The 24,745-nt window shown below is 42.2% G+C and overlaps 1 protein-coding gene across 4 annotated transcripts in view; it reads right to left on the reverse strand.

The window, feature by feature from the left end:
• LOC126365875 (voltage-dependent calcium channel subunit alpha-2/delta-3) overlaps positions 1–24,745 on the reverse strand; it is an 859,858-nt gene that overhangs the window by 605,791 nt on the left and 229,322 nt on the right. For all 4 annotated transcript variants that reach the window (XM_050008568.1, XM_050008566.1, XM_050008567.1 and 1 more), the window contains exon 2: positions 8,294–8,375. In XM_050008568.1, coding sequence (XP_049864525.1) covers positions 8,294–8,375 — 82 coding nt within the window. The remainder of the gene's footprint in view (positions 1–8,293; positions 8,376–24,745) is intronic.

The raw sequence follows: 24,745 nt of genomic DNA on the forward strand, positions 1-24,745 counted from the left end.
CTGAATATTACCTGTTCCTCTTGGAAGACAACGTATAATTTACTGAAGGTTGACTAGAAAATTTATAAGCGAAGTAATTAATAAAACCAGAAAAATTGTGAGATGATGTAGGAATAAATAACATCGCAAAGAAAACTTCTCAACTACTGTGAGGAATTCCTGTAAAGAATAGTAGTATGCCGCTAGGAAACCTTTCAACTTAGATTGGAAGATTTGGTGTTTATCGCTCATTTTTTCATCTCAGCTGAAACCCATTGAAAATTAAACCTGCTTTGTAATACACACCTCTCTGTAGAATGCTTAAGGAGGTGTTATCAAAGTGGATATCGTTTTACTGCCTCGTGTTCACAGAACACTGGTAGTCAATCCAGAACGGTGATAATAGTGGATTAAAACAATAATTATTATTACTGTCGCTCGTACGTAATCTAAACAGTTGAAAATAGTGATATTGATGCTATCCTATAACTTTTAACCACAAAGCGTTGGTGTGGGATTTTATCCTCAGTGTATTTACCACTGTCTGAATCAGCAGAAGTATGGTACAATGAAGTGTGCCAGAAAAATATTGGAGAGGGAAGATTGGCTAGGAAGAGGTGGTTAGAAAATTTGAGAGACCAAGAGTTAAAAGACAATATACCAGAATAGGGAAGAAAACAGCTAATATACTAAGGTAAGAGAAATTGAATTATTACAAGGAGCTAACAGGAGAAGCCGTAGAGGACTGTATCCAGCACAGAATAGGGCGAATGTACCAAAAAGTAAAGAAAGTAACACATAAATTAAAGAAAAGGAAAACATGAGCTAGAGACACGCCGGGGAAGAGCCTCACGAATGACACTAAAGTATAACCGCGATGCGCACAGTACTTCGCAGAATTATTAACCTTGATGACCGCATTCACTCTTTGCCATTGGAGGTATCAGACACCATAGACAACAGCGTAGAGATCCTTGATGGAGAAATACGACAAAAATCAAAAAAACTTAAAAAATAATAAGGCTTTCGGTGAAGATCAAATGGTGGACCTGCGCTGATTAAAATGATCACGAAACTATTGCCTGATGACTGGAAAATAGCCGTAATATGCCCTATACTACAAAAGAACCCCCCCTTGACATTTGATAGTTATTGAAGGATTGCACTTACTAATGTAAGCTACCAAGTTCTGTGAAAGTGTCTACTGAGGAAAATGATTCCAACTTCAGAAGGAATTATGGGGGACTGCGGCTGTGGTTTCAGAAGAAACAGACCAACCAAATGAAGTGAATCACCAAAAACTTACACCATAAATATTGCGGCAATAGAAAGTGCTATTGATGCGCAGTTTTCACAAAATGTATTGGTAGTCAAGGGCTAGTACTGTTAGCCTATCTAAAGACTGTAGTAATACTTAGTGTATTTTTGTGCAAACTTAAACTTATTTTTTAAAATGGAACAATACCTATGACATTAACAAACTAAAAGTAGGGTAAATTGGAATGTCAGGTATGTTTGTAGCACGATTCTAGTGCGAGTCGTTTACGAGATATCATATTTTTAAAAGTTTCCACACCTATATTTGTTTGTGCCATTCAACCAGCGTAGTTGCTACGCGCGATGTCGTTATATTTGCTTATAGTGTGCTAGTGTGTTCCCTGAGTGCACTGCGACTTGCTAGTCAGTTGACGTGTGACAGTCCAAGCAGTAAGTCATAAGTGGTGGATGGCTTTTACGGTGCAGAAAAGAGCCGACATGTTCATGGAGTACGGAGAGTGTAGGAAGAATGCACTTCGTTCTTGCATGGTGTATGTGGCAAAATATCCCAATATACATCAACCATCCCAGCATTATTTATCAACCTCTTCAATCAGTTACGTGAAAGTGGTAGTGTAACACCTAGACAACGTAACAGAAGGAAACAAGTGATGACAGAAGAAGGAGATATTGAGATTCTTGCAGTTGGTCTGCATGTTAGCTTCCGCACAATCTCATGAGGAAGTGGGATGAGTGAGGCAAGTGTCTTACGCATTCTTCATCAACATAGGTTCCAAACCTACCACGTTTCTTTCCATCAAAAGCACTATGGAAGCGATTATGAGACTCATATTAACTCCTGTACATAGATATTTAGACAGGATACTCCAGATGTATCATGTATCTTGTGTAGTGATGAAGCCACACTGCCCGCATCTCTTGGTCGTGCCGTAGCGTTCTCGCTTCCCACTCCCGGGTTCCCGGGTTCGATTCCCGGCGGGGTCAGGGATTTTCTCTGCCTCGTGATGGCTGGGTGTTGTGTGATGTCCTTAGGATAGTTAGGTTTAAGTAGTTCTAAGTTCTAGGGGACTGATGACCATAGATGTTAAGTCCCATAGCGCTCCGATCCATTTGAACCATTTTTTTTAAGCCACACTTACAAATAATACCAAAGCAAACTGCTGAAATATGCACTATTAAGGTTTTGACAATCCCCATTGGATTCATCAGAAGTGTAAACGTGTGGTGTGGTGTGGTATGGGATAGTGAAGCATCAGTTCATAGACCCCTTTTTCATCGACGGAACAATGAAAGTGCCCCAGTATCGCAGCCTTCTAATAGACCATCTTCCATGGGTGAAGGGAGACGTTCCTCTGCGGACTAGAGGAACCTGTGGTGCCACCATGATAGCTGTCCAGCCCATAGTTCACGAAGTACTACAGCATTCTTCACGAATTGTCTCCAGATCATTGAATTGGACGCAGGGACGTGTAACGTGGCCAGTTCGTTCTCCAGATTTGACACCACTACACTTTTTTCTGTCGGGAAAGCTGAAAGACCCTGTGTGCTAGGACACACCAGCAACGGCCGACAATATGCAGCGACGGATTACTGCATCCTTCTCGGACATCTCCGCTGAAATGCTAGCACGAGTGCAGCAGTCGTTCCATGCCAGACTGGAAGCTTGTATAGCTGTTGCCGTCGGTCATTTTGAATACAACCTGTGATTGTCAATTGTCTCATTACTTTTCAGAATCTATATAATTAGGATATGCATTTATGTTGTTCTTTAGTGTGTGCTACCACAGGTTGTAGTTCAAGTGTCGGCGTGGGAACTTTTCAAAGTATGATATCTCGCAAACGACTCTTACTAGAATCTTGCAACAAACACCACAGACATTCCAATTTACCTTACTCTTAGTATGTTAATATCAATAGTCATTGTTCCATTTAAAAAGTGTATGTTTACACAATAAATATGCTTTCTAAGTATTACTACAATCTCTTTATTGGCTAACAATACGGGCCCCTGGCCACCAATCCATTCTGTGAAAACCGCACATCAATAGCACTTTCTGTTTCCACAATAACTGTGGTGCAAGTTCCAAGTGATTCGCCCCTTATGTAGGCTTCTTACGCACATACAGGTAACCGAGAAAGGTTGGAAACATAACGTTGATGTTCACATGGTGGTTGTTATCTTCCAAAAAGTTAATGACAGCACAAAGGGCACAGTCACCAATGTGTTGAAAGAGCCTCTTTCCACAAAAGTTAATACGTTTAGTAGAGAAATGTCTAGAGGAAATCTATCAGTAAATGGGTGTCAGAACATTGTGAGGTCAGAACTGGCCTTAGATTATGAGACGCATTATCACCAGTATCTTTTAATTTAATTTTACAAAAGACAGACAGAGAACACAAAATAATTGAACCGAGCTGGAATAAGACGGAGTAATAACAGAACAAATCAGCTTGCATATGCAATGATATCGAAGCGGACCTGCAGCTCATGACAAGTTCTTACAGAAATATTGCAAGGAAAGTAGGGTTACAGATTAACGAGGAGAATGAGTGCATGGTGATAAGCAGGGCACCAAATGTCGGTACCCCACTGACAATTGATGAATTGACTTATAAAAGAACAGACTTATTAAATGTTTAGGAAGCATTTTTAGCAAAACAAACAGAACATCGTTTGAGATTAAGGCAAGGATTGCAGCGACGAACAGAGCATATTTTGTGGTAAAGGACGTGTTGTGCGGTACAGCAATTTCGAGAAGTTTTAAAAGCATTTTGTACTTGAGTGCTTTCTTCCGGGAGCTCTATATGGGTCTGAAACGTTTATATTAAGTAAAGCAGATGAACAAAAAGTGCTTGTATTCGAGCAGGAGATATTAAGGAAAAGCCGGCCGCGGTGGTCTCGCGGTTCTAGGCGCGCAGTCCGGAACCGTGCGACTGCGACGGTCGCAGGTTCGAATCCTGCCTCGGGCATGGATGTGTGTGATGTCCTTAGGTTAGATAGGTTTAAGTAGTTCTAAGTTCTAGGGGACTAATGACCACAGCAGTTGAGTCCCATAGTGCTCAGAGCCATTTGAACCATTTTTTTTTTTATTAAGGAAAATATTTTGCCCCAAATGGGACGCCCGGTCACGGGAATGGACTATATTTAAAGAACCTGTACTCACAAGGTTGTATTGGCCGAAGAACGAAGAAAAGAAGATTGATGTGGGTAGGATACCTAATTAGGATGGAAGAGGAAAGACTACTGAGAGTAGAAGGAGCAGAGGAAGGCCACGGACAAGATGTAAGGATGGTATCAACAGAGATACATACGTGATGGCCCTGAGAAAAGGACCATGAGCTCCGAAAGTCAGGAACAGAAATGATTGGGAGAGGAATGTGCAGAACGCATATTATTTCTCAGGACAACTCGACAATTAATATTAATAAGAAGAAGAATCTGCGGAATATTCTCGGATATCCTCACCTGCTCAGGCTTCTGCTTAAGACTCGGTGGTGTATACGCGGTGGTTGTCGGGTATTTCAGGACCTCGTTAATAAAGCAACACCTGGCTGTTACACATTTCAGACGACTGAACTCAGACAGGGCGACAAGTTGTCCTCCAACAGTTCTCGTGAAGGCCTCAGACACCTGCTGCTTGCAGCCCTTGCAGCAATTAGCCGCTAATTGCGGCGCACTCCAGAAGCACTTCTCTTTCCTACCTCTCTCGAAACATGAAACCTCTGATGGAACTTCCTCGTATTATATTTAGCCCGTGAAATGAAGGCAATATTTAGTTTCCATCAGCGGTAGGCAACTGCGCAGTTTTGGTTATGTTGTCTAATAGCTTCGAGCGCGTATTTTCTGATCGCGAAAGATTTGTCTATCATGCGTAATTTTGTATCTGCGGGCAGCAACCCGTGCGTAAACAGATGTTTGTACGGATCAGTGGGTCCCGGACAATTCGTAACGATCTATGAAATATTTTCACGCTACGGTGGAGAATGTTATTGCCGTAACTACGGAGAGCGGCAATTGCTTCGAACAACGGGTTTCCACATCCATGACATTGTTGCACTGATGCTTCGGCAGTTACTCATAGGCAGCAGAAGCACACGTCATAGCGCTATTGGAATAATGGAGAAAATACGAGCATACGGTAAATCGGACGACTTTTTGATTTAGGAATTCCTAGCAGGTAGAGTACAGCACGTTCATCTTAACGGGGAGAAACCAGATCTGAAAGCAACTTCGAGGGTGTCTTAAGTTATTGATTGAGGGAGCTGGCGCAGTGTTTATCACACTTCATTCGCCTTCGGGTGGGCTTCAATTAAAATATGGATCCGGTCATCCAGATTTTGATTTTCCGTGCTTCCTTAAATCGCTTCAAGCATATGCCGGAATGATTCCTTTTAAAGGGCACGGCCGATTTCCTTCTCCACCTTGACAACATTGTCGACGGGACGTAAAACCCTAATCTTCTTTCCTTCAACATGTTGGGTCCTCACTGTTTACTGCACTATAAATGACTCTGTGAACAATGTTGGAAGGCCCCTGGGGATATTCACAGTTGTGCTGTAAAGAAAAATTGCAACGTGTGAAAATTGTACTGAAATGTAGGGACACAAGCAGAATAAATATTCAAAAAGTTCCATTATTAAACTTCCTAGCATTTTAAACTGTGTGCCACACCGAGACTCGAACTCGGGACCTTGCCATTTTCGGGCAAGTGCTCTACCATCTTTTTTATATTTTTTTTATTCCACAAAAGCAGTAACAAAAATGGCTAGCTTACAATGAAATGACATAAACAAGGTGACAGATAATTGCAGTCATAGATTAGAACATTCAAAGAATGAAGAATGATATGCAGGCTTTAGTAGTAGTACACATTTAGCACTTCCACAGTCACCTTCAACTGGTGGCAGTTCAGCATGCACATTTTCTTCTTCTGCAGCCCCAGGTTACTTATCATCATTTCCCAGACCCAAATTAATCATTCAGTAAATCCTTGATGTGTGCTCCTTCGAGGGTAAATCACATGGACAGAAGAGCAGTCTTGAACAGCGTCATCGCAAAGTCCTTCACTGCCTTGTTATTTTTGTCAGTTCCAGCCTTCTAAACGCATCCTTAGGGAGTTCAAGATCTTCCTTTATAACAGACACCAGATGTTTGCCGTCATATTCTTGTATCTGCTGTACTACTGATTTATGTTTCACATGTGACTTGCAGGTGAGGTTAGGGTCGGGAACGTGACCCAACCCACCCCCTCTCCACGAGGAATCCAGTTCCTAACCTACACCCATTGTGATTCTGATACTTAAATGTTTTCTCGAATTCATTTTCCATATACATCTTGTATTCAACATGTTCATCACTCCAATCACGACTCACGACTCAACCTCACAGCTTTAATTCTGCAGTACCTCGTCTCCTATCTTCCAAACTTCACAGAAGCTCTCCTGCGTATTTGCAGAACTAACACTCCTGGGAGAAAGCATAATGTGGAGACATGGCTCAGTCACAGCCTAGGGGATTTTTCCAGAATGAAATCATATCAACGCACTCTCTGCTGTAGAATGAAAACTTCATTCTGGGGTTCCATTATTATTTGTTCGCATTATTGGCGGACAATCACTGGTAACAATCATAATTTAAAAATACCACGGTGTGGAGAACGTACGGATGAAAATAGCTTTCATACGATAAGTACTGCCAAGAACATAACTTGATGAAACTTGGGCCGTACATACAAGTAAAAAGAAGTCCTATCGTATAGTACAGAATCTAACTGAAAGAAATAAGCTATGAGACTGATGCAAATGACACTTTTATTCGAAGACAGACAATACTTAGACCGAACTCACTGCCATGTATGATGATCCCCTGGGCATTAAAAAAGCAGGACGTCGTTGTTAATAGTGCGTCTGATCACCAACACGCCAGTGCAGGCTCTGCAACGTGCTCCCATGTTGGCCAAGGATGGTAGAGAGTTCTTGTGGCAGGGCGTTCCATCCGTCGCTAGCGCGGTTGACAAATGCTGGATGGACACGGGTTCATGTGGACATTCTGAAATACGTCTCCCCACTGCATCCCACTCGATGTGATTTAAGTTGACGTAATTGGCAGGCCAGTCAATTTGCCGAATACACTCTCATTCCAATAGCTCCTCCAACTGCTCTGCTCTTTGCGGTCGCGCATTGTCATCCATGAAAATGAAGTAAGGCCCGAATGCATCACTGGAAACAAGCACATGGGAAGGAGCACAGTGTCACAATAACGTCGACTGATGAGTATACCGTGTTCAAAGACCAGGGGGTCAGCAGGCCCATACAACATTATGCCTCACCTGGACCACCAATACGATCATGTTGGATGATGCTGAATGTGCCCTCATACGGCGAGATGTGAGAACACGTAATGGCCTTAAGAACATTATATTATGTGTTATCCTAACACTTTTATACAGTCTGGTGCCTTCTCCGGTAGCAACTCAGTACAAAAGCGTAATGGTGACGTCACAACTCGCAACAGGCGTGTTTTATTTCAGAGACATTTATTTAAGGAAATTAAAAAAAAAAAACTATGCAGCGGGCTGTACTTTGAGATGAGTTACCGGTCGACTTCGTCTGCTACACGAAGAGGAAGGAGGAAGGTTCTTCGGATGGTTTCGATCTATCACACTAGCAAAAATACATTGCTGTTAGAAACAGTACTTAGAAACAGTAACATCTCATGCAACAGAACAGAGGAGGTATGTGCAGAGACTATCATCCTGACGGTAAATTTCTTAGTACCTACGCTGAGACAGTTAAACGAGCTCTGAAGTAACCTGATATGTTTAGTGCGTCTCAGCCAGCTTATTGTACAATAGTTTGATATTACTACATGAACAACAAAAAGGCTGTTACATTTACATGACACGTGACTAATTGAATATAATATATCATTTCATAGCATCAATGAACATTGTAGAATATGTTACATAAAAACGACTTGAAACAGTGAGAACTGTTTTCACTAATTATTTGAAAAAGAAAGAAAGTTTGGATTTACCTTTTGTATGTCAACCATTTTCGTGAATTGCCGGCTGAACTCCCAAAGACCAACACCGAACTTCAGAGCCCAATTTTTCACCCTGAAACAAAATAAATACCTTCAGTTACATAAAGAAATATATTTTCATAGTTTATATTGGTGCACTGCAACAGACTGACAGTATTCAGCGAGACGGCGGTGAAATAGTATGATCACTGATAATTTATGGAAAATTCAAACCAAAACGTTTTTGAATTTACGGATGTTTCGTTAAACAGACACATCATCGGAACTTTCGACTCCTTATATTCGCCATGTTAGAGCAGCGTAAGTCGCCTACTAAATCTCGGGTCAGGCGTTGCATTTCTGCACAATTCGCGCTTTCTAAAATGTCGGTGACCTCATCCTCCGAATTCTTTCTGTTGTTATCGCTGTTTTTGATTCTTTACTTATTCTTCTTCTGTTGTACAATATGGTTAATTACCACATTATATTCAAAATACATCTACTACTTGCTCTTACATTTTGGACAAATCTGTACGTATGAGCAAGAACTGCGGGACTTGGAAACAACCGTCTAATGAACAAACATTATGGACTGAGAGTAAACAGCGAAAAGACGAAAGAATTGGGAGTAGCAGAAATGAGATTAGAAATAACCTAAAAATAAAAACTGGGCACTACGAAGCGCAAAAATTCTGCCATAAAATAGCACATGACGGATAAAACAAGGCAGACGTAACAGAAGAAAAGAGAGCACTTCCGGTCAAAAGAATCGAACATCGGATATAATTTGTGGAAGAAATTTATGAGAATGTGCACTTGAAGTACACAATTGTATCGAATTTAAACGTAGAGCATGGGAAAACTGGAAAAGATGAAGATCGAAGCATCTGATGCTTGGTGTTATAGAAGGGTGTTGAAAATTGGGTAGACTGATCAGATATGAAAAGAAGATGTTTTATCGCAGGATTAGCGAGGTGAGGAACGTGTGGAAATATTGAAGATGGGAAGGGACATTGTTAAGACGTGGTATTTTCGGATAAACTGATAGTAAAAATTATAAGAGAAGACAGAGTTTGGAATATATCCAAGAAATAACCAGTCGGAAGTCAATAATAACAATAATAACAATAATATGAAAAGGATAGACTGTAATAAGAACGTTGGACGGAGAGGAATTTGTAATTCTTGGAGGGCAGCATCAAATGAGTAAGAAGGTTGAGAACAGCTGTCCTCGCTCTAAATCCCTCCGTCTCTAAAAAATACTGAATAAATTAGGATACAGTCTCAAGAACCTGCACATGTGGCTTAGTTTACGCATATTCTTTTAACAGCATATGATTTTCAACAGTCCAGAGCAGTGTAAAATTCCTATTGTTTAAATCTCTCTTCAGGACGTTTGATTGGTGATACAGCAACGAGCTCAACAACGTAGAAGGAAGAGAAGAGAGATTTTGTTCTCACTGTAAAATGGAACTCCTGTAGATTAAATTCGCCTTTCTCAGATTCACATTTTTCTTTATTTTTTTAAAGATGTTAAGCAAATGTGTGAGAGGAGCCCCTTGCATGATGTTCAGACCTCTTGTAGCGGACTGTCCCCAGACGTCACTTTGTCAGTGACTTCCTCTGTATTAAGATTTCGAGACGCCAAGGCAGCCCCCTGCCCTTTATGCAATCCCGCAGGACACCAGCGCTAACAAGTCTCTGCCGGTGGGGTCTGAGACGAGCGAGCCGCCACACTACATCCTGTTTTTGCGGCGGCGATGATTGACTTTCCTTGTCAATGGCAACTCCACTTGACACCCTAGCACGGCCACTTCTTGCGGTCCTCTGTGCGTGACAGTGATAAACACACAGCAGGGGGAGCTACGGATTGTTACCGTGCCCTTTGCGGAGTTTATGCGTGGATTCCCAGCTGCCCGTGGACCTAGAGAACACTGCCTATGAACAGCAGTACATAAGACGTACAAGACTCGGCATACCAGGCATTTTTTAGAATACAATGTCATTTAAAATGAGTTTCGGTTAATGTTTTAAGGAATATGTGAGTTGGCAACGTTACGTAGTCTGTAATGTGCTGAAAAATTATGGGAAATAAAACTTCATTATTTAAAATGAAACGATGATAAATATAGTACGACAGATAAAGCTGTCAAAAGCGAAAATTTTTGTCTCGAATGTTTCTAATATAATTCTGCGATAAGATGACGCAAAAAATGTACCTGGCACAGATGAAATGTATAAGGCAGAAAGAAAGAGACAGAAATTTTCTGAGATGATTAAAGAAAATCTATAGTTGTCCAAACCGTGTGCTGGTTAGAAGTCTGAAAACTGTTCCCTTTTGTTGCAACGAATGTTATAGTCAGTCTTTTCAAGGCCAGTCCCCTGATTGGTATAGCCTAGATATTTGAAGCGAGACAGTTGCGTTATTTGTAACGGGAAGCGAAAAAAAGTTTATTTTTTCTGAGTGCAGCATTAAAAAATACATATGATATTTTATCATATTATCCTTCAAAGAAAGTTTCCTTTTATTGATTATTTGCCGTTCTAGTATTTCACTGAATTACTGGAATGTATCAGACAGGGGTCTGAATACGAACCAAGAGGTGTTAGACGCTTCTAAACATATGTTTACTACGCTAGTAGCGGATGAGAAGTGCTGGCAGAGTTACATGAAATATAATAATCTTAGTGTCATTACAGCATCATTATTAAATTGTTTTTGATACATATACTTGATATAGAAACATAATAATAGCACAATCGTAAAAAGCCCAAATAATTCTGTGGTGAACGATTAAGCACTGACATCACGGAAAGTTTATTTCTTTTTTATTAGATTAGAAACTGAGGTATACCTCTTTTACTAAGTGCCTTGTAGCACAGAAAAGGCAAGTAATAAAATTACAAGGTAACTGAAAATGTTTAATATATGCTGGAAGTTGCTACACCAGTAGCTAAATAATGTATGGTTGTTTTCTGGTACTCAGCTGACTTGCCTGTCTCTGCTTACAACGAATCAAGATTTATCGGTTAAGATAAGCATTAACTCACAGTTATGTTCAATATACCATAGCAATCTCGTTTGGTTGTGGGTTGACACATTAGAATGGATAGTACGAGGTTAGAACCATAAAGACGGAAATTATGAAGTCGTAGTGAACTGAGGACCTATTACGTGACAATTAATTTTTCATCAGGAAAGGCGAGGAGACCAGAGAGGCAGTTTCTGACGTCGCGCTTGATAAATAAAGTAAAACTTAACAAACATCAAGACACTTTCATAGGATACAAACAGGGTCACTTTGGATAATGGGGGTGAAATTATCTTCTAAAACCTTCGCGTACTGTTCGGTTGTCACCGTGCCACCAAGGAATATCGCGCAGATTATTTCGTAACTGGACATTGCACACCACACAGTCACCCGTTGAAGCTGAAGAGACTTTTCGATCGCGAAATGCGGGTTATCAGTCCCCAGATGTGCCAATTTTTCTTATTGACGAACCCATGAAAATGAAAGTGGGCTTCCTCACTAAAACAAACAACAATGCGCATATTAATCCCCATCACGCCCCGCGGCCAACCATGCAGTTTGAACCTTCTAACTCAAAACGGTTCAGAAGTTACGACGATTTTATTTCATATAGCTCAATAACTGTCGCCCACTATGAGACAATGGTTTTTTGACAGCAAAATTGCTGAAACAGACTGGCCTGTCCAACATCTCGATTTGGACCCAATGCAACGCCTTTGGGATGAGTGCTCTCCAGACCGCAGCGTCCAGCATCACCAACTTCTCTGGTTCCTGTTCTTGACCAGAAATGGGTTGCCGTAGCTCCGCAGGTATTCTGGCAGTCATTGATAATGTCCATAGCACAGGTCAGGCCGTCATAAACGTGAATGGTGGACATACCCACATTGTTGTTCTGTAATTTGGTACCCGAGTTCTTCTGATGTGTGATCAGGTGGTGTAAATCCAGTACCTGGTTGGTATTTTCGTACTGTTGCCGAAACAAGTGTAGCGATGTGTTTTTTTTTAATGAGGGGGTTATCGGGCAGCCGGGCCGGCCTGCGAGCGCGCCGGCTACGCACCCACCCACGCAGCGCGCCGGTGCCGGCACGGCGCGGCGGAGGCTGTGCCGCGGCGCGCTGTGCGTATTGATTGGAGGGAAGCGGCCGCCCTCGGGGCTCTGAGCGGCGCTGGTGGCTGGCGGCTGGCGGCCGTGCCTGCACGTGTCACCCCCACTGGCCCACCGCAAATAATGGCCTGCGTGGGCGCCGGCTGCCGGCTGCCGTCACAACGTCTACCCTCCCCTTCCCCTTCCCATGCTCTCACCATTCTGTGTTTCGTGTATTTTTTTTCTTCAGTTTAAAACTACCGTCAATAGCACACCAAAACGATTAACCTGTACCTAGTTAGAGGTAATCTCAAAGTTTTAACTTGATAGGAGAGATGTGAAGACAGTAACTGTCCTCGAAAGAACAGATACTGTTGACGACCGTGCAGATTTTCACTGAAATAAATGATGACTAACTGAAACCCTCGGCTGCCGACAGGTGTTGTTGGTATACCTCGACGTGGACAGCTGAAAATGTGTGCCCCGACCGGGACTCGAACCCGGGATCTCCTGCTTACATGGCAGACGATCTATCCATCTAAGCCACCGACGAATAGCGCGACTGCAGGGACTTATCCCTTGCACGCTTCCCGTGTAGAATTGTGGACATTTGGGAATGTGATTCTCGCGGGAAGCGTGCAAGGGATAAGTCCCTGCAGTTGCGCTAGTCGTCTGTGCCGTCGGTGGCTCAGATGGATAGAGCGTCTGCCATGTAAGCAGGAGATCCCGGTTTCGAGTCCCGGTCGGGGCACACATTTTCAGCTGTCCACATCGAGGTATACCAACAACACCTGTCGGCAGCTGAGGGTTTCAGTTAGTCATCGTTTATGATAGGAGAGAAACATCGACGTTAACCACCTAAGGGTATAGAAATAATTCAATGGCGACAAGTGAAAATTTGAGCCAGAGCAGGACTCTAACTCGCATTTTCTGCTTTACTCGAGCTGTCGCCCTACATGCTTCGTCTTTCCGAACATGCTTGTCGTCCAATCCAAATTCCCAACTTGTCGCACATTGCTTCAGTAGAGGTCCCCTGTCCACCATCCTCAGTGCTTGCAGCTTTTGGCATGATTCCTGCAGGAGGTCGTACGTAGGGTGCATCCACACTAAACATACCATTAACAGGCACCACACATATACACTGAAGAGTGGTAGCGCTCTGTATGAAGATCACTGGCTGTGCTGTGTGAAGTCTTTGGCTGGGTGGCATTGTTGGAATTTGCTATTGTAGTGTTGGCCAGTTGGCTGTTAACAGCGCATTGCGTTGCGCAATTGGAGGTGAGCCGCCACCAGTGGTGGATGTGGGGAGAGAGATGGCCGAGTTTTGAGAGCGGATGATCTGGACGTGTTTCCATCAGAGACAGTAAATTTGTAAGACTGGATGTCATGAACTGATACTTATATTATGACTTTTGAACACTATTAAGGTAAATACATTGTTTGTTCTGTATCAAAATCTTTCATTTGCTAACTATGCCTATCAGTAGTTAACGCCTTCAGCAGTGAGAAACTTTTATTCAGCTGGCAGTATTGGCGCTCGCTGTATTGCAGTAGTTCGAGTAACGAAGGTTTTTGTGAGGTAAGAATTCATGAAAGGTATAGGTTATTGTTGGTCAGGGCCATTCTTTTGAAGGGATTACTGAAAGTCAGATTGCGTTGCGCTAAAAATATTGTGTGTCAGTTTAGTGAATGTCTGAGTACGTTCAGTTTTGCTCAGCTGTTTGAAAATCAAATAACGTAAGATGTTTATCAACACAATCATTCATTAATTTTTCTAAAGGGACGTTTAACAACATCTACATGGATACTCTGAAAATCAAATTTAAGTGCCTGGCAGAGGGTTCGTCGAACCACCTTCACAATTCTCTATTATTCCAATCTCGTATAGCGCCCGGAAAGAATGAACACCTATATCTTTCCGTACGAGCTCTGATTTCCCTTATTTTATCATGGTGATCGTTCCTCCCTATGTAGGTCGGTGTCAACAAAGTATTTTCACATTAGGAGGAGAAAGTTGGTGATTGGAATTTCGCGCCAGATGATTTGGCCTGCGGTTCTAGGCGCAACAGTCTGGAACCGCTTGACCGCTACGGTCGCAGGTTCGAATCCTGCCTCGGGCATGGATGTTTGTGATGTCCTTAGGTTAGTTAGGTTTAAGTAGTTCTAAGTTATAGGTGACTTATTACCTCAGAAGTTCAGTCCCATAGTGCTCAGAGCCATTTTTTTTTAATTTCGTGAGAAGATTCCGTCGTAACGAAAAACGCCTCTCTTGTAAAATTTTCCAGCACAAGTCCTGTATCATTTTTGTGACACTCTCTCACATATTTCGCGATAATACAAAACGTGCTGCCTTTCAACTCAGAAGAGACTTCTTGGAGCCATTCTGTACAAATTCTTGACGTGTGAGGTGTCGCATTATCCTACTGGAATTGCCCAAGTCCGTCGGAATGCACAATGGGCATGAATGGATGCAGCTGATCAGACAGGATGCTTACGGACATGCCACCTGTCAGAGTCATATCTAGACGTATCAGGGATCCCATGTCGCTCCAGCTGCATATACCCCACACCTTTACAAAGCCTCCACCAGCTTGAACTGTCTCCTGCTGACATGAAGGGTCCATCGATTTATGAAGTTATCTCCATACCCGATACGTCCATCAGCACGATACAATTTGAAATGATACTCGTTCGACCAGGCAACATGTTTCCAGTCATCAACGGTCCAATGTCGCTGTTGACAGGCCCAGTCGAGGCGTAAAGCTTTGTGTCGTGCAGTCATCAAGGGTGCAGTCATCATATCGATGATGTTTCGTTGAATGGTTCACACGCTGACACTTATTGATGGCCCAGCATTGAAATGTGCAGCAGTTTGCGGAAGGGTTGCACTTCTGTCACGTTGAACGGTTCTCTTCAGTCGTCGTTGGTTCCGTTCTTGCAGGCTCTTTTTCTAGCCGCAGCAAATTCGGAGATCTGATGTTTTACCGTATTCTTGTTATTCACGGTACACTTGTGAAATGGTCGTACGTTAAAATCTCTAGTTTATCGCTACCTCGGAGATGTTGTGTCCCATCGCTTGTGCGCCGACTATAACATCACATTCAAATGCATTTAAATCTTGATAACCTGCCATTGTTACAACAGTAACTGATCTAACAACTGCGCCAGACACTTGTATTATAATGGCGTTACCGACCGCAGCACCGCATTCTACCTGTTTACATATCTCCTTATTTTAAGCCGCGCAGGGTAGCCACGGTTCATGCGGCTCCCACCTCCCCCCCCCCCCCCCCCCCCCGCACAAATTTCCTAATATCCTTATTTGAATACGCATGCTTATAGTAGTTCCTTTGGGGCTTCAGTGTAATATTAATATGTACTGCTTGACGGTATTTTACGATAACTTCACTGTGGATGCACACTAGGTTGCATCTTGTGGGCATCATGCTAAATGCTGCAAGAAATGAGGATGGTGGACAGGGGGGTGCTATGAAAGAAGTTGCTACAAGTTGGGAATGTGGGTTGCACGGGAAGTGTGCCCGGATAAACGAAGTGGGCAAGACGGCCGCTCGTGTAAAGCAGGAAGTCCGTGCTCGACTCCCGGACTTGCGCGCGCGGGCGCACATGCACCCGCGCACACACACACACACACACACACACACACACACACACACACACACACATATATGTGTATGTGTGTGTGTGTGTGTGTGTGTGTGTGCTGTGTGTTCTTTCGGACATGTATATTGTCTGATCCTGAAGTTCTTCTTTCTATGTATATTCACTCTCCTATGATATACATTTTCCCCAACGATGGTTAACTTGTTGGAGATACTCTTCGTAGAATTCTCCGTTTTTGCTATGGTCAATTGAAATGGAATTTTGGAGATGTTGCTGTAGGTTGGCACTATGGAATAAACTTCAAAATGAAGAAGTGACAGGATGAATCTCGCTACCACTGTAATAGATACAATCGAATCAAAACGATTGAAATGTTGTGGGCATATATGCAGTTTTGGTGAGAACAGATGGCCTAAGAATGTGGTAGAATGGATTCCAACTAATGGGACAAAAAGAAGGCGCCCGAAAGCAATACGGAAAGAGAGAAGAGCAAAAAAAATGTGTTCAAATGTGTGTGAATTCCTAAGGGACCAAACTGCTGCAGTCATCAGTCCCTTGACTTACACATTACTTAAACTAAATTATGCTAAGAACCGCACACAAGCCCATGCACGAGGGAGGACTCGAACCTCCGGTGGGAGGGGCCGCGCGGTCTAAGGCAACATGTCAGAAGAGCTACGTGAGAGAGGAATCTTCAGACGGAAGAATGGAAAGATGAGACACTTTGGAAGTTAGGATGTGTGAAAAATCTGTAGAGTTTTATATAAAAACGAGGGAACATTTCAAGTGAAAAATCACCTCATTGTTGTTTTCGGAACATCTGCCATGCAGTGGCAGGGGTGACAAAAAATTTTGTCCACCTGACAAGAATATTGTTTGTGTCGTGTGCAGTATGAACTGGGGCTTTGATCGTTTCCACATCTATATCTATGTTAACAATAAATTTGTAGAACTGTCGTGTCTATCTATTTGCTTGCTTGAACACGCTTCTCCAAATCTAGTAGACAAATTTTCATGGAGCTTTCGCATGTAACTTGAGCATTGTTTGGGACACCGTGTAGCCTTTATTTCATCAAAATCGGATCACGAACAAAAAAAGATATTGAATATTTCATCGTACTAGTATTTCAGATGCGTAACTACCTCTCTCTTACGTTTCCTCGACTATCTCCCTGAACCAGTTTCGATGAAATCTGTATGGAGATAGCTTGAACCCTGAGCAAGAACATAAGCTACTTAATAAAGCGTGTAGTACAAGAAACTTATTGATTTGAAGAATATTTCGCAAATTAGGGAAAATATTTATCTTTGAGAAAGCTATTTAATCTTTGAATTTTGTTCTTTGTCATATTTTTGAAAACGCCTTTATTGGTTGATATGTGCTCTGTGATAAGATTCAAAGTAGTGAATTCAATAATTATACAATGTATTTAATCCATACTTCCACACAATTTGCTGCATAATGTACACGTCGTGTAATATACAGCTACATCAATAGCACGTTGTACAGATGCGCTCTCCTATCCACGCCCTCTGTACGCACTGCTTGGCAAACGAGGTGCGCATGGCCATGCATCGTTCGTTGGTACAGCTCGGGTGAGAGAGAGCGGGGCGCATATCATTAGCTATGCTTACCCGAACAGGCAATATTGCACGTGCAATAGCTTACTTACTCATTATAACAAAACTTCCGATATGAGAACACAGAATTCCAAGAAATTTCTTGCTCAAACTGCTGTATTTGATACTAGTAGACTTCTGTTGGACAGGAATGCCCTCTTTACGTATGCTGTTCTATTTTTATGTCCTCCCAGCTTCCTCTGCTATGTGGTATTTTGCTTGTAATGCAGCTGTTTTCCATCACTTCATCTACTTCATTGTTCGCGACTCTGATGTTAAGTATATCGCGTCTCATTTCTTCTACTCCTCATTACTTTTACCTTTCTTTGCTTTACTCTCAATCTATGTTCCATTTATATTAGACTTTTCATCACATTCAACATGCTTGTGCCTTGTTGAAAACACCCTCGACAGTTGTGGTCTTCCCACTGGAGGTACTGCCAGCGGCCCACGTGGTGGAGCGGCGGCTCCTGCCGACGGCAAGTCGCCTCCAGTAATGGCCTTCAAACCGCATTAACGCCTGACTCGACGGCGCAGGCCCAAAAATACTGGCCCCGCAGTAAGCCGGTATAAAAGGCCGCGCGCAGTCCAAGTTTAGCCAGTCCATTTCGCGCAGGAAATTGCGCCGCGTCAGTTCCCCGCGTGCAAGGGACATGGCTCCGTAATTACCTCGCACGGGCCTTTGAGGAAAAATAATTGACGCCACAGCGGGACGCGTGCGTGACACATTTGCGCAGTCCGTAAGCGGGCGCTGCGTTCGTAACTTGATCGAAGGCGAAAGGGAAGTTGTGTTTTCAGCGTTCACATTTTATAAGCGTTGCACTCTTTGAGTTCTTATCTTGATTGGTCCGCGGCTGCAGAAAACAACACAGGGTTTGCTAGCCCGCCTTGATTAGAAACACTGTTTAACTGAATACGTTTCGGCTCAGTTTTACGGTCGTCAACGTCCTAAAATGTTTTTTTTTTTTAACTTTCCATCTCTTCTCTAGATTTTGAGTAATTATTATGTTTCAACGATATGAAGATATGTGCAAAATTATATAAAATAAAAATTGAGATATTATAAAAATATTTAACGTTGAACCAATGATACGAAATAATATATGAATACAGAGGCAATGGTAGGACCACGTACAGTGAATACCAGAGTGACAATTACCATTAGCCAAACCCTGGAACACCTACCATTAGGAAAAGAAGTATTAGAAGACCAAAGAAGCAGAGAATATAATGCACATAACAAAGAGAATGAACCCAGTAGCATCCGATTACAAGATTAGTGGTGAATATCTTAAGACGCCACGCCACATAAGAATTTATTGGTAATAATCAAAAGTGATGGGGAATGCTATGCACACATACCTAGAACCAAGAGAGAAACACTTACTACACTTTCTCTATGATAGCATGTGGTGCAAAATTCACACTACCATTATGATTCCTTCGTCACGTTATATATCTTGTGATCAAATGTAATAAATGAAAACTCTGATACAGATTTTCTCAGCTTTCGATCTTTGAAATTCTTGACGTCAATGAGGCCTGCGTTACCTCGGGGAAATGATATGGACGAGAAATGCTACATGCAATTTTCCTTCTGTGGTCGTCCTATCAATTGTAAAAACTTATATTTGTGTGGATAACCAGACTTCCTCACGTTTCACGATTATTGTAGGCCAAGGTGTCCCAAACCTTTCCTTTGACGGAACAATTTGAGAATGCTGGTAGTTTGATGGAACATTTGTCTTATTTTGAAGGTTGATAAAATTTTAAAAATGAGAAAAACATGTTTTATTCAATGATTACTGCAATTTTAAATCAAAATAATAACGCAGAAATCATAACAAAAATTTAGATAAATAATTAGTATCGTCAAAATGTCGAAGAACGCCAGCATTTTATTAACCGTTTTTTGCGGAGGCCTTATTCACTTCCCGTGGAATACCTCTGTTCTGCAGAACAGTTTGGCAATTGTGCTCTAGAGACACCATTTCAAGATGAATGTCTGTCTTTCTCTGTCTGTCTGTCTCTCTCTCTCTCTCTCTCTCTCTCTTTCTCTCCCTCCCTCCCTCCAACGTCCTGAAACTCCGTAAAGGCTGAAGAGTATGCCTTTTTTTAGGAATATTCACCCTGTACCGTTATATATGGGGAAACTTGGGACTGGAATGCTTAAATGTAAACGAAGACTTAAAGCGTCCTGTTGCCGATTGCCTTCCCATAGTTAATTTGCTAAATCTCTGTTCATAATACCCACAAAACTGCTTTCTGAGTGAATTTTCATTCTGCAGCGGTGTGTGCGCTGATTTGAAATATACTGGTGGATTGAAACTATGTGTCGGGCCGGGACGCGAACCTGGGACCTTTGTCTTTCACGACCAAATTTTGTAACCACTGAGCTCTTCAACCACTACTCATGATCTACCGTGGTACCTTTATTTCCGTCAGTACCTTAACTCCTATCTTCCAAACTTGCATACTATGGGAACTAGCACTCACGGAAGAAAGAATATTGTGAAGACATGATTTAGGAACAACTTGGAGGACCTTTTTCAAAAAATGGTTCAAATGGCTCTGAGCACTATGGGACTTAACATCTGGGGTCATCAGTCCCCTAGAACTTAGAACTACTTAAACCTAACTAACCAAAGGACAATACACAAATCCATGCCCAAGGTAGGATTCGAACCTGCGACCCTAGTAGCAGCGCGGTTCCGGACTGAAGCGCCTAGAACCGATCCTTTCCCTTTTCGTTACTGAAACACTGTAAAATTCGAAGACTCTCTTAGTCAATCTGTTAGCCTTCTCTATTTCCTGATCTCCAAGGAAACTGACTCACATTTTGCGGATTGTGTCACAAGTCTTCGGTCGTCGGTACTGATTACTAATCAAAATTTCAGGGGTGGCTGGTTTCGAACCCGGGACCGAGGTCGTTTTGATTACTTATCAGAGACACTACCCCCCTAGACCACAGTTGGGCCTCATGTAAAATGTATAAGGAATGAAAGAAGAAGAGAAGATCAAGACGGGTTTATAAAGGAATGCAGTCTTTCTGTCATCTTTCTGTCATCGAAGAAAAAAGGACGGAAACAAAAGGTAGGTTTATGGGTGGGATAAAAATTGAAGGTGAAAGAATATCAATGATAAGATTTTACATTGCTATCCTCAGTGAAAGAGAGGAAGGATTGCATAAGATGCTGAACGGAATTAACAGTCTACTGAGACAGAATATGGACTGAGAGTAAACCAAAGAAAGGCGAAAGTAATGACGAGTAGCGAAAGAGGATTAGCGTCAACTTTGGAGACAACGAAGTAGACGAAATGCAGGGATTCTGCTACCCAGGAATCAAAATACCGTATGACATAGGAAGCAAGAGGAACATAAAAAGGCGACTGACACAGATAAAAGGGTTAAACCTGGAAAAAAGTCTACTAGTAACAAACATCGACCTTAATTTCTGAAAATGTACATTTGGCGGTATTCTGTGTTAGTGAATCATGGTCGGTGGAGAAATAGGAAAATAAGTGAATCGAAGCATTTGGGACGTGGTGCTGCAAAAGGATGCTGAAAATTAGATGGATTTATAAGAGATCAGAATGTTTCTAGTAGAATAAGTGAGGAAAGAAATATGTGGGAACAATGGTAAGAAGAATAGTCAGGATGATGGGACCTGTGCTACGACATCAGGGAATAATTTTCATAGCGTTTGAGGGAGCTCCAGAGAGTAAAACTTTAATAGAAGACAAAGATTGGAATATAACCAACACATGTTTGGGGACATTGGATCTAAGTGCTTTTCTGAGATGATGAATTTGGTGCGGCAGGAAAGTCGTGGCGGGATCATGAAATCACTAAGGTAATTGATGATCCAATAGAAAGAAAAGTCAATGACATTGGTAGTTTAATAGTGACGCCAACGGACGATACCGATAAAGGATCGGAGGCATTTCAGAACATGAGTCAAGAGCGCAAAGGGCGTGTCACGTGGTCTCAGCTGCTCACCGCAAAGGGCTAAGCAATCCTGCTCACCGCAAAGGGCTAAGCAATCGGCCGCGGCTCAGTTTGAAATACGAGGGTCACTCCAAAAGCAATGCACACTATTTTTTTTAAATCCATCTTTTATTCTACATGTTTGAAAGTTTTACAGGGTGTAGATACATCCTTTAGGAACAATATTTTCATTTCTCCACATAATTTCCATCCCTCTCAACTGCCTTACGCCATCTTGAAACCAGCGCCTGTATACCCGCACGGTCATATTCTGGACCAACTTGTTGGAGCCACTGTTTGGCAGCGTGCACAAAGGCGTCATCATCTTCAAATCTTGTTCCACAAAGAGAGTCTTTCAGTTTCTCAAAGAGATGCTAGTCACATAAAGCCAGGTCAGGACTGTAAGGCGAGTGTTTCACTGTTGTCCATCGGAGTTTTGTGATCGCTTCCACGGTTTTTTTACTGACATGTGGCCGTGCATTGTCGTGCAACAGCAAAACATCCTGCTTTTGCTGATGTGGTCGAACACGACTCATTCGAGCTTGAAGTTTCTTCAGTGTCGTCACATATGCATCAGAATTTATGATGGTTCCACTTGGCATGATGTCCACAAGCAAGAGTCCTTAAGAATCTAAAAACACCGTAGCCATAACTTTTCCAGCAGAAGGTGTGGTTTTGAATTTTTTTTCTTGGGTGAATTTGCATGATGCCACTCCATTGATTGCCCCTTCGTCTCTGGTGAAAAATGTTGGAGCTATGTTTCATCACCTGTCACAATTCTTGCAAGGAATTCATCTCCACCATTCTCGTACTGTTCCAAAAGTTCGCTTCATACCGTTTTTTTTTTTTTTTGTTTCTTTGTGAGCCACTGTCAACGTTCTGGGAACTCATTTGGCACAAACCTTTTTTAACGCCAACACTTTCAGTATTCTGCAAACACTTTCTTCCCCTATCCCAACGTAGCGTGACAATTAGTTCACTGTGATGCGTCTGTTAGCAGTCACCAATTCGTTAACTCTCTGCACATTGTGTGGAGTGTGTGCAGTACGAGGCCTGCTGCTGCGCGAACAATCCTCAATATTGTCGTGCCCGCTTTCATCACGTAATCTGCTTGCCTACGGACTAACTGTACTGCGATCAAGAGCAGCATCTCCATACACCTTTTTCAACCTCTTTTGGATGTTTCCCACTGTCTCGTTTTCACAGCACAGGAATTCTATGACAGCACGTTGCTTCTGACGAAAGTCAAGTGTAGCAGCCATCTTGAAGACATGCTGTGACGGCGCCACCCACGGGAACAGGTTGAACTAAGTTTGAAAACGAACGGGAAGGATGTATCTACATACTGTAAAACTTTCACACATGCAGAATGAAAACTATATTTTTACAAAAATAATGTGCATTTCTTTTGAAGTGATCCTCGTAGTATCTCTCCCTAGTAGCTATCACGCCTAGCTGCTTAATGGAACCTGACCGTGCTGTGTACTTTAACATTCTGGATTTCTTTTTTCTGTATTCCACTCATGACTAACTTCACTTTGTTTACGATTACGCGTCCGTATCTGGAGAGGACATAAAAGACAAGAATGAAACTGATGATCTGAGGTTGATGTGGTGATGTGAGAGACCAAAATCTTTTTAATGGTGTTTTTACTGAATCAGGGGTGTGAATGCATATGGGATCGGAGAGGAAGTGGTAAGACAAAGGTCGTGGGATGAGTAACGGAAAGGGTCTGTAGATGGGAAATACAAGAGGCTGGTACTATTGGAGATATGCAGAAGAGTGGATTGGAACCATCGGGGCTAAAGGAAGTGTTAGATTAGGTTATTGTTGATAGTATGAGTAAGTCAGAGGAATAACGTCATGCCCTGGTAGGAAACAGGATTGGAAATGTCTTGGGAAAAGAGAGTCCAGTTGTTAGATACAGTTCCGCATTGTAGCCTAATGAATAAAATGTGAGGGTACAGAGATATCAGACCAGCTATACTGCTGGACTGAATAGTTCTTAGAGAACAGAACACCGCATGACTTTCTTAGTGGAGGGGAGTTTTCAGATGGAGAAGTTATATCTGGTGTTTCCGATAGGAGTTTTACAGGAGCATTACTTTTCACTTAGTGGATAACGTAGGAAGTCACATTAAATTTTTCTTGGGTGACGATGTTATATACAGAGAAAATTGTAGCGAATTGGAAGAGGACCTGCAGTGGATCGAGGCTTCGTGCAGGAAGAGGCAGTTGACGCTGAACGTAAATAAATACACTGTACTGCACTTAAGTAAGCAGAAAGACCCACTGTTGCAATGTTGTAGAACAATTGCTGGAAGCAGTCACATCCATTTAATATCTGGGAGTATGCGTGGTTAGCGATTTAAACCCAAACGACAACATAAAACTAAGAGCAAATAAGGAACTGCCAGACAGACTCAGGAAATATACTTCGTCCGCAAGGAGGTAGCTTTCAAAACCTTCTTTCAATTAATACTTGAATATTCCTCGTCTCTCTTTGGTCTGCACGAGGTATGATTGACAGAAGAAATAGAGATCATCCAAAGAAGAACAACCATTTAGTAAGCGCGACAGAAGATGCTCTTCGAAGACACTACGAGAGAGTTGTCGTGCATTGCAGCGACGTTTAGTATTAAAAAGCGTACTTTCCTAGAAGAGTCAACAGACATATTGTTTCCTCCTGCGTATATCTCGCGAGAAGAACATACACGGAAAATTACAGAAATTCGAACTTACACTGAGGCTTACTAAAACGTTACCGTGGGCAATTAGCTACTGGAACAGAAAAGAGTAGTGATACATAAAGTACCCTCTACCACACAACATATAGTACCTTGCAGAATATTACTGTAAATTTAGGAAGGAGGAAGGTGAAACGTGGCGAAAGCTGTGCAGCATCAAGTCACGGTTCTTAAAGTTGAGGGATGCCAGTAAGGGGATGAGTTTAGATTTGTCAGAAGACATAGGCATAGCAAGTGAAGAGAATGGGAGAAACCTTGTTACAGCGTTGACTGGAATACAATATTGGTAACTCTGAAGATAGCAGGGATAAAATACAGGAAACGAAAGGCTATATGCAGTTTGTGCAGAAACCAGACTGCAGTTATGAGTC

The sequence above is a fragment of the Schistocerca gregaria genome, chromosome 4 (assembly GCF_023897955.1).
Source record: "Schistocerca gregaria isolate iqSchGreg1 chromosome 4, iqSchGreg1.2, whole genome shotgun sequence".
NCBI lineage: Eukaryota > Metazoa > Arthropoda > Insecta > Orthoptera > Acrididae > Schistocerca > Schistocerca gregaria.